We start from the raw sequence: 12,591 nt of genomic DNA on the forward strand, positions 1-12,591 counted from the left end.
TTGTTAAATTTCATAAAGCTCCTTAACAGGAAAATTAAGTTTAAAATATTCAATTCTGAAAACACCCACGCATACAGTAGCTCGTTCATAATCTAATAAGCCGAAGTAGCCTTTTTGCGTCAAATTTCATTAAGATATCATTATTTCATACGAAAAATTTCAACAATTTTGCCAACTAATGAACATCGGTTTATTTTAAAATATAAATAAATACCGATATTTTTTTTACGAAAAATTTTTTATACAGAAAACCATCATTAAAAAAGCACTACAGCAATATAAATTTTACAATAATTACCATGCAACTGCTTCGCTATAGACAAATCCGGCCATCGCTCTTCTGACAACCTCAAAACAGAGATCCGACCCGTCCATGCTGAAATAAAAACATGAATCATTATCAAGTGATAAAAACATCAATACAAACTTAAAGTAAAAACAAATACATTAAAAAGTTTTTCAGCAAAAAAGGTCAAAGAACACATCAGCATGGCTTTAGGGTAGTCGGTGACCTAGAAAAGGTCATAAGGCACCTAAGAAAGAGGCAAAAAAGCGGATACCTGTCACAACAGAACCTTTTACCCGAATAAAAATGCCCAAAAACATACATCACAATATTTCAAACAAAGCGTAATAGTAAAAAAAGTTTAAGCAAAACTCTCCCAAGAGCGCACGAAAAAAGAATAGACCTTAAATAATTAAATTTACAAGATCTACCTCCAAACAGAATCGTCGAACCAAAAGCATCGTTCGTTAGAGTCCACATATGTACATATGTATGTACGCCTCGCTTTGCAAACAATTATACCTTAAGAGCGTTGAGTTTTCGCAAAAGCTCAATTCAAATATTATAATAAGCCGAACGTTGACTTTTTAAAGAAGTATAAGTTTGAAAGTATGTAAATTGTACATATAATAAATTATACTCACTATTCGAAAACCATGTATAGCATTCCTTCTGAGCTGTAAGTTTCCAGCAACTCGACTATGTGCGGATGCTTGAGCATGTGACATATCGTCGCTTCCCGCTTCAGATCTGAAACACACAAACGCAAGGAAACTTCAGTCATCTGACACACAAATGTTAAGTAAACTACGTGTCACTAAGTTATCTATAAAGGAACGTGATGCGGTAACGAGTACGTGAAATGCAAATCATTCAAGGATGTGAGATCAAACGAGCCTATAGAAGAGAATAACCGAGTATTCTGTGATTTTTCCTCTTTTTTTTTTGGTTGATATTTGCATAAGTATTTACATTAATAAATTAATCAGAAAAAAAGCTTAATCATGTCTTTAAAAAGTATTACATTTATGCACCAAAGTACATATATATTTAAAATATTGCTATAATTTATGTTTATGTATAAATCGTATTCACAGAATGTTTTAAGCTCAATTTTGACGTGAATAAAATTTTAAAAAATTCAAAAACTTTGAAAGCTGAAATTTAAATATAAAATATTCTACACATTAGACTAGAACGTATGTCAGGATCGCGTTAAAAAATCTCATAGTATATTTCGACAAATACAGTTTGCATATCCTTATTTATTTGACATGTGGCTTACGCGAGCTTCGAACGTAAACAATATAACTTATATGAATATATGTAGCATTTTAAATATATTTTCGCTACAAAATAACGAACCGGTCAAAATAAATATACTTTTGATGAAATAAAAAAATACTTCGTCGTGAAAAAATGTGAATAAAATCTAAGGAGCAATAAGAAAGCATGAAAATTTCCAATAAAGTGCTTCGCTATTGGAACATTGGCTATCCTTCATTGATACAACGGTAGAACACCAGACGATATAATTCTCCAGTAATGCCCATCCAATTGGGATTGGCATTGGCCTCATCTTCACCAACGTCTATACTACACAAATGATGTATTAAACAACAATTAAAGACTGAACCAACATAAAACACCATCGTCTAAATTTCAAACATTCAGACAGTGATTAAAATTGTGAAACATTTTACAATTAAAGCATTATTTATTATATAATCTTGATAATTCAACGTAAACGAATAAAAATGATAAGACGTCGTTTGATGTCAAGGCATCGCGAAAACTTGAAAAGCTTAGTTACTTCAGAGTGATAAAGCGAATTTTCACGCAGATTTAGCGAACTGAAAATACAACAGGAATATCGCTTTACAGCTTTTTCGTCACAAACTCGTGATATTAAAAGGGAAAAAACCAGCATTAAACTCAACCTTAAAACCTTTACTCTCGCAACACACACATTTAAGATTCAACATGCGTATCAGATTAATATTACGTACATATTTACACACAGCATATATCATATTAATATAAAAAGACTCGCTATGCACAGAAAAAATATACCCATGTATAATGTAATAAGCCAACATCAGCATCTACTTCCTCTTGTCAAAAGAAGAGAGATAGCTGACATCTCAACAATTTTGAACATCCTTAACGGCTCGATTGACTGTCCTCAATTATTGAGCAGACTATCATTGCGTGTACCAAATAGAATGACTAGATGTAATGAGCTCCTTTACATACCTAATACTTTTTCTAATTATGGAAGAAGCTCATTCATCTGGCGTGCAAGCTCCACCGTCAACACACTAATCTTAACAATTTCTATGTTTGACTTATTTAATATTAATGCTATACAAGCTAGAGTAATTATTGCAAATTTGTTTTTCGATGATTAATTTTAATGAAAGTTTATGATTATGATTATGAATTTTTATTTTGATGTATTTATTTTGTCTTTTTGTTTTTTGTTATATATTATATTTTTTATATTATTTCATAATTTTTATCATATTATTATTCTTATTATTCTGATATTTTTATTATACTGTTATTTCTATTTTTTTTCTTTTTTTGTTTTCTTTAACTATTTTACTCTATTATCATTTTTGTTTCTTATTTTAAATGTTTGAACTTTTCTTTTTTTACCTATATGTGAAAATTATTAATGGTTTACTTAACATAATTATATTTTTTTTACTATCAATCTAATAAACTGTAAACTGTAAATTTTCCAAATAAATAAAATAAAATAAAATAAAATAATTAGACAATACCAAACGAAGAGCTTTAAAGGATCCATATCTTGGGCTATCATTCGCTAATTAGCAACAGACTGTTTTCTTATCGCGCTCGCCCATCTGAAATCAAGTTCATTGTTAGACCTTTCGCTACCAGAGAATAATTTATTCCTTTGTTTCCAAACCGAATTGTATAATAATATCCGAATTCAATTTTTCTTTATAATTTTAAACGACCCCCAAATATATATATATATATATATATATATATATATATATATATATATATATATATATATATATATATATATATATATATATATATATATATATATATATTAATTTAAAGCATCTAAGCGCATCAAACAGCAGACAATCGATCATCGGTTGAAAGTTAACCCCGAATTATCGAAGTTACGTCTAACAGCCAAAGTTTCATTAATTACCGACGAAAGCGGATTGGCGTCTTCTAAAAGGATGTTTAATTTAATATTTATTTCTGTTTCGGAAGTGCTAGTCTGATATATACGGTTGCAGGACGCGAACACTAACACCAGTTGAAAAAGCACATGGCTTAAAAAGCTATTTTTGAAAGCTCCTTGCGCAGAGAGAACTACACGGGTGCGTAAATAACTCGAACGGCTCCTTCTGCTTACCTCTAACCGTAAAATCGACAAGTTAATCCGAAAACCGATAACGAACCTCGAAGCTCCGACACGATTCACTCGGGTGGGAAAACAGACGTAATGATACGTCGACTAGCAAGCAGATTAAGCAACGGTAAAACCTGAAGAATAATCGAATTATCGATAAGCTGAAAAATAAAAAACACAACGCCTTCTTTAAACGGGGCAACAAACCATTCAACAATCTTTTGAGGTGAATTGCACACTGAAAACACATAGAATGTACTACGCAGTTTGACGTCATTCTTATTTATTTATTTATTCATTATTTATTTATTTATTTATTATACAACATCAATTAATCAAGCACACTCGTCTAACAGATTGCTCCAAAGCGACGAGTGTGCTAAAAAGATTAAGAAAGGGTACATGAAATACAACTAAAATAAACAAATTAGATATACATATGTATATATATATACAAATACATGCTATGTATGTAAATATATGCAAACATCTGGTAATAAAAAATACCAGTGCACAAATAAGCAATGTTACAAGATCTATAAATAATTTAACGATTTTACTTCATTAAAATTGAATAGGCTTTCTAACCTTCCAATAACAATTTAACGATGATCACTTAATGACTTCCAAAGTTCAAAAAACAAACTTAATTAATCAGCAGACACAGCAATATATCAAACCACACATACATACATATGTATAATACAAACATACGAAACGTACATATTTTTTTATTTTATTTTTATTCAATCAATCAAAGTACACTCGTCATTACAGATCGCTCCAATGCGACGGTGTACTATACACATCAAGAAATTATATATGTATATTTTCAATACACAATCATAACATAATTCGAAACCATACATGAAATATACGGCATTTTTATTGCACATACATACATATATACGGCCGCAAGGATCATTGAATTAATTTTTTAACAATTAATTAAGTACAGAATTAATCCATTGAGACATCTATGGATTTTAGATTTTGTGCACAATTATTACAATTTATATATAATAAAATAAATACAAATAATTATTGAGACATCTATAGATTTAAATTTTTGGCATAATTTTTACAAATAATACACAATAATACGTAAGATTTTTTGTGACAACAGGAAAGGATTTATTTGCCAATTTGAGGAACAGTTTCAACAATGATCAGATAAAATCGGCATATTCTGATAGAGAAACGATGGATTTGGAGTCACAAATCTAACCAGCAGTTTGGCGGATCGAACCTGTGATCGCATGGTGCTAAACATATACGCTACCATTAAGCCAGGCTGCTGGCTGTGCTTTGAATATGTACATATGTAAAACACATCGCAATACAAAACCATTAAATATATATGTACATATAATGAAATGTTTTTCGTCAGATTTGATGAAAACGAGAATCTGAAACCAAACCGTGGGTATGTGTTGTATAATTGACATTGTTAATGAGAGGCATCGCAAGCCCGTGCGTCTTCATATCACAATTATTAATTCTAAACCCCACCCTTAAGGAGAAAGACCAGCCCCTGCCTATCTCCAACGACTACCCTAACAGGGAACGCGGCGCTCAATGAATGAAAGATTAATGTCTATATTACCAATGTGTACGTAAATTGCGAAGCTGCTATCTCACGAGAACACGTTCCTTCTTATTGATATTGTCTGAACTTCCACGTAAATATAGCCACAGTTATTCATGTGTCGGAGAGAGAAACTCCGGCATCCCGTTCCATATACATACATATAAGGATAAAATTATTACAAAGAAGATCGCATGTCTATACAAAGACCTTCGGTACAAATCCTCCCCGAAACCAAATTTCTTATCGCAAAATCTTACAACCATCATCGACGCTGTAAGTATCAAATTTACTCCGTTGAAACGTTACGAAACGTCTTCTCGTAATCATAATTAAGTCTTATCTAATGCGTAACGGGTGTGTGTAAACAAGCAACATTCAAATGGTATACGTCGGAGAAGCGAGAGCACATAACCCACCTGGGGAACAATTACGCCGACGCAGTTAAGCACACCTGTTTAATGAGCTTCTGTGAAATTTTAAGTCCGGTCCTGCCTTTATCAGGAGTAGCCAAACTTTTTATGGCGCAAATTGCAACCCTTTCGCAAGATGACTATGAATTTTGAACGGTTTGGAACTCGTAATAATTTAATACAATGACTGTATGCAACGCATTAATATACATACCTACATCAAATCGAAATTAATCACTTGATGAATATTCATAACTAGCTTTATGCCCATTGAAATTTCAACGGGTGCTTTCGGATTGATACATGATTTAAAATTAAGTTACAATATGAATAGTAATAATTAATCGGAATCGGAACTGAAACAGTAATTCTAAAATTAAACTAAATAATTCATGTGTAAGGTCGAAGACAACTGTAAATCCGCTGTATTCCAATTTTTAATTGAATATAAAAGTAAGATATAAAAGTTTAGCTATTATAATAAGTTTACGCAATGTAATACTTCCCGATTGTAAACAAACAGTCATTGACCTCGCAAGTTTGAATATTATTAATATACATAATATAGGTCACCTCGATAGCACATTACATATATTATTGTTTTTTTAACGCCCTTCCGGGAGGAACCGATAGAACAGTTGGTGAAAACGTAACGTGATGTAGTAAACGTAGCGTAACGTGAAAGCACCGAGAAGGTTCGGATATCGACACCTCGCGGCGATTTCAAATTTCGCGATTTCAATTTATTTTTCGAATATCGTAAAATTTAATGAATTTTAATTATTTTTAAATAGTATATATTTAATTGTTTAATATGAAAACAAAAAAAATGGTTCAAAACCTCGCTAAATAAAATTATAATAATTACGTATTTTTATATGGCGACAATGAAAATTTTCAATTAATGTTTAAAAAAAAGAACAATTTGAAATCGGACCATGGAGTAATCGGTTAACTCCCAACTCGAGTATAAAAAGGATGTTTGTATTGAGAGGACACCGGTTCGAGCGCGAATGAATTTATACAAAGTTTAGGCTTTTTATCGATTCATTATGTTCGGCTAGCGTCAGGACACACACACACACACGCACGCACGCACCCACACACACACACACACACACACAGACTAGCGTATTTATATATATATATATATATATATATATATATATATATATATATATATATATATATATATATATATATATATAATAAATTATATTACATGTGGAATTCATGCAAAATGTTAATTAATTTCAACCTATTAATTTTCCTATTAATTTCAACTAACGTTCGTAATAAAAAAAAACTTTGTTGAATTGAGAAAACATCTGTTACAGATTAAGGGTTGGCAAATAAATCGACCCCTTTGAACTTTTGGGAAAAATAGCACAAAAACAAACAAACCGTCAGCTAATTTTCTATGATGAATGTAATAACAACCAGCCTGTTAGTAAAACCTATCCGTGACCCAATTTTCAATTATAATTAAAAGAACTTTAAAAACATACATACTTTTATGGAGAATAAAAACTTTTGTAAGACTATATAAAATAATAAAATCATTTGAAAGGAAACAACTATCAGTCGCAAATCATTTACAATGATTTTTTTTTCGATTTAAGTAAGAAAGACAAAAACTTGGAGAATATTAATTATTATTTTCTTAAGTTTTATTATTATTTTTATTTACAAAACGAGCATATAAATATTTTGTTCATTTTTTCAAAATGAAATAAAAAAAAAAACTCATAGAATTCAGTATTCTCAACAGCTCGCTTAACACAGTTAACGGATCCCCACGTCAAATACATATGTATATAATACACATATTAAGCATTTCTAATACCCAGCAACAATAGATGACGGATTTATTACACCTCAAAAGATCCACTCTATTATTAATGTGTAATCGCATTCGTGGTCATTGAAACAAATTAATAGAGGAATCTTTCACTAAAAATTTAAGAACATATAAATATTATAGATACGTTGACCGTTCAAAGAGCGAGCGAAGTGTGCGGGCGCGATAAGGGTTGAAATGAAAGTTCAACCACCGTCACGTTTATAATTAATAAATTGCGACGAGTTACGAACGTGTGTGGGTGGTTGGGGAGTTGACAGGGGAAACCGAGTATCGATTGCACCTTAATTTGAGGCCATAATAATTTGTAAGATAAAAGCCTCGTTGCGCTAATGGACAGTATGGCGACGGCGGCTAAGGGTCAAGTAATAGCCGGGTCGGTTCGGTCCATTGTTCTAGCCGCCCGAAAGGGTCACAAATTCTCTCTTTAACCCGCCCTTTCAAAAGACAGAGGAGGAAGAAGCAAACGCGAGCTGTGGGTTAATTCCCGAGTTCGAACTTCGATCCGATTTCGATAAAACGATGGATCCAGCCCCTTCGGGTCGATGTCGCCTCCGGAAGAACTTTCTTAGCAAAGTTTCGGGTCCGGCTACATATGACAGTACATATGACAACATAAATTTTCGGTCAATATAACGACCCCGACTTTGATATTAAAAGCTAGATGGAACTCATATGTAAGATTCTCATCTTGCGGTCACCTCCTATTCCCCTTCCTTCGAAAACAATACGCAACGGAAAGTTATTACGTACGTTATTGTGCTAAAAGCCGCTTATTCTTGAAGACAACCATTGAATTAACACAATTACATACTATATTTAGAATAATTATTCATTATCACCCCTCACAGACATTTAATTATATACCTTCAGTTAAGTTGAGAAATTTCATTCGCATAACCATCTTTTAATTTTAATTTTTTTTTTTTTATTTAAAAAGGCTCACCAACAATGTACATAAATTACACAATATATTCTTTACATATTTATGATTCTGGTATATATGTACATCACTTATAGGTGTGCACAACATTATTTTAAGTATATTACAAATTATTTTTAAATGTTAAACAATTAATCTAGAATACAATAGAACAATTAAGACAACAATAATAATAATAATTCTATTACAATAATAATAATAATAATATTTTATTAGTATTATTATTTTATTTCATATATAATATTAAGACTTTTCACTTGAACCACTTGGACCACTTTCGGAATCATATTTCCAAATTATGCAATTGATCGATAGCCGAATAGTCTTAAACATTCCAAACCCATCTCATCGTTGCTTATAAAATGAACAATACACATCCAATACGACATTTAATACATCTTAGAAAAACCCTACGTCACATCCCATCTTTACAACCTGAAACCGATATTGACGTAAATGCGTAACGTTGCGTTGGCAGGATCGAAGGACGCGCCCTGGAGCGTCCTGGCCACAAACGGACGCACTGTCATAAATTATGACTCGCTCGCAAACCGGCGTAGAATTCCCCTTCCGGTGAGTGGGTGGGATGAGGAGGAAAAACGCGACCTTAAAGGACTCGGACATTATTTATTTAGAAATAATTTAGCCTTTGTGAGCTAGAGCCGCATTGCAGGAGCGCTCGTTACCTGCGAGTCCTTGTTCCCAATTCTCGCTCGTGGGCGAAACTTTAAACACACTCTGAAAAACTCCCTCCAGTCGAAATAACCCTTTTCTTAAATAAAATGAACAATAGACAACATCGTTATAAATAATAATACGTATATTTTCCTTTAGACTATTATTCTATTTACATATTTTTTATTTATACCCATGAATATGTATGTGCATATATGTACATTTTATATTCAGGTTCACTTTATACATACTCGTATAGAAACGCCATTAATTTTTGTTCACATCAGACAAAAGCCCGATTACCGGTTAACGTTTAACGGTTGGTTCCGACGCCCATGCGGTATTTAACCGCCACCGATAATGGTATACCCGCTACAATGGATCGTAAGGGTTAAAACAATAATGGCAGTGTTGCAGAGCTACTAAGGGTTACGTACACTGTAACGGTCATATATTTTTAACGATTTTTTTCCCGGCTCAATTCTAAGGCGATAAATTTGCATGAAAATCGAAGTTTGATAAGTACATAACTCGTCGACGTAGATGTAGTACATTTCAGTCAAATTTTACAATAAAATCGAGAAATTGAATTCAATTTTAATATCCATAAATCAAACAAAACCGTTTACAAAGCTCGCGCGGTTTTCAAATTCTACTGCGGAATGGAAATCTAATCGAAAATTCGAATCTAATCGAATCGCGAATTATGTAGATATGTACATACATACATACATACTTATATATCTATAATAGTACACCGTGATTGATGATTCATATTACTTATGCAAATTGCGCAATTCAATTATAGAATTGCAGTCAAATACATAATATATAATTAAAAAATAGTTTCCAAATAAATGTATCGAAAAGCTTATATTATAAATTAAGTATAGTAAATATTAAATTATAATAAATATTATATTATAAAACAATGGCCCTCAACATCAGAATATGTATAAATTTATTTGAAAATAATCAAAGCAGCTCACACTATCAGTCAATGTAATTAGTCTGCGAAAGTTTAATTACCAAAGTTCATCTATCGAAAGGCAATGGAAAAGCTCGAAGGTGAAATCTCTCCTTAAAAAGTACATCCATAAAATTTCACCAATAAAAAGTTCACTATTAAAAACGACTTCGAAAGCGTAAGTTCATAAGATCTAACTTTATAACCAAATTAAACTGCCATTTAAAAGCTTTTTATTATTACTCTATAAATATGTTTATATGCATGTACATATTACAATTTCACAGAAAACTGAAAACGCAAATAATTTAATATAGCATAATAAAACTTATAATAACATATCTCATACGAGCTCGTGGATAATTTAATATTATACTTTCCCAGTCTATTGTTATTCACGTCAACATTAACCGCACATAATTCGATTCAGTTGCAAAAGAGAAACTTAAATATTCCGTGAAGTTATTTAGATGAATAAAATCTAATAACATTTTAACTGAAAATTATTTTAACTCCTAGTTTATATACGTACATACATTGTAGATATGTACATTTACTTTTATGATCCTCTTGAGTGATATAAATCAATCGTTTCTCAAACTCTATTGGCGACGGTCCACTTGGGCAAAGCACATAACTCAGTGACCCAATAACACCCCACATCCCAATCTTCTTCCGGTTATAGTATCCTCTGTTGACTTAAAAATTTCCCCTAGTAACAGTTTTACTAATGAAATCTTTTTTACAAGTAAAACCAAGCTAAAATAAATTGCTTCATAGAAAAATATTTTGTTAATTTAATCTCCTCGTCAAATAAACTAATATATTTTTATTCCCAATTCAATCATCATCATTATTATTTTACTTAAATATATTAAATCCTTATTTTTCGATATAAATAAATTATCCCTTTACTGCATTATATCAACTAAAACGAAAAAAACATGTATACAAATTGATTAATAGCCTTACAATGTGCTTAACTTTCATTCATCTGTGTCTTCAAATAGTAAAAAAGTCTCTTCAAATTAACATAAAGCCTCTTCCGATACTTTGCACCAAATAGCCGAAGCTAATTTGGACGAAAACTAAACAGACCGCCTTCATATCGCAAAGGGGACTGTACATATTATATATGAATGAATGTATGTATGCAGACATCTGAAACGGCAAAAAAAAAACGGGACCAAATAGCGCGACGACAATAATATCCTTGACCCACCGCACACACGTGAGCGCCTCGACGAAAGGCCCCATGGCGTCTAAACAAACGAGCGAAGGATGGGAAAATCATCCCGCCCACTCGACCTCCCACAGTTCCACAGAGTGTAGGAAACGCGGAAAGGGAGAGACTGTGGGTGGGGAGGCGGAGGGTGGAGAGCCAGGACGAAGCTGGAAAGGGAGACGAGGATGGAGTGGTGGGACTTCCTCCCATATCGACCAGACCCACCCAAACACTCCCCGGTCCTGGAGAGCCTGGAAGCGTGTATAAAAGTTAGCGAAGCCCTCGCGAAGCTTCGATGAGATCGAACCGACCGCTGCACATTGTAAATTATTAGATCGGATTTGTTAGGGTAAACCTACCGACTAATGTCATTACGCTGCAGCACACGCAACAAATTTAAAATATATTGTCCACATATGTATGTATGTACATAAACGATTTCGTTAGTAAGGTGCAGTCGGGATTGGGTGCAAAGCCTATAAAAAACAATAATTCGCACTATTATACCAACGAAATTATAGCCAAAGACACTGTAAAAGTAACATGAAAATTATACATTCTTATCAATACATATACTTTTCATATAAAATATAGCTACACCCTTCAAGTATAAACTCAGATTACCTAAACACAATCTGCTTTAGGTCATCGACTTTAGAGTGTCTTTAATTAATATTGTGTATTATGAGTATTTATAAGAATTGTAAATAGGTTTTTGGGCTCTTTTTACTAACCTCTTTTTTCGTATTATGCTGTACATTAACATTAGAATAATATAATATAATACTATGACTAGTAACAAAATTGAATTAGAATTGTAAAATAGAAAATTATCAGTAGCTATTAAAATAGATTGTATAAGCATTTAATAAAAAGCATTTAAAATAAAAATAAAAAAAAATAAATAAAAAAAATAAATAAAAAAATAAAAATAAAAATATATATATATATATATATATATATATATATATATATATATATATATATATATATGTAAAATATTGTACATATTTAGAATTTTTATAATTTTTCAACATCTCCAATTTACTGGTTTATAAAAAATCCTGCAAATTTATCCATAGATGTCTCTATGATGCGCATTAGGGTATACCTGTTAGGCATTCCTGGTATACATATACATACATATGTATGTACATATATGTAGGTTGGTATGAATGAGAATATTTTAAGTTGGCAGACCTGTGGCGTTGCTTCGCGCGTCACTCG

The 12,591-nt window shown here is 31.9% G+C and overlaps 1 protein-coding gene across 1 annotated transcript in view; it reads right to left on the reverse strand.

Annotated features, from left to right (window-relative positions):
• CASK (peripheral plasma membrane protein CASK) overlaps window positions 1-12,591 on the reverse strand; it is a 408,349-nt gene that overhangs the window by 351,326 nt on the left and 44,432 nt on the right. The window contains exons 3-4 of the mRNA XM_077429351.1: window positions 931-1,036; window positions 299-376 (exon numbers count right to left, since the gene is read on the reverse strand). Coding sequence (XP_077285477.1) covers window positions 299-376; window positions 931-1,036 — 184 coding nt within the window. The remainder of the gene's footprint in view (window positions 1-298; window positions 377-930; window positions 1,037-12,591) is intronic.

This window comes from Arctopsyche grandis, chromosome 4, assembly GCF_051622035.1.
Source record: "Arctopsyche grandis isolate Sample6627 chromosome 4, ASM5162203v2, whole genome shotgun sequence".
Lineage (NCBI taxonomy): Eukaryota > Metazoa > Arthropoda > Insecta > Trichoptera > Hydropsychidae > Arctopsyche > Arctopsyche grandis.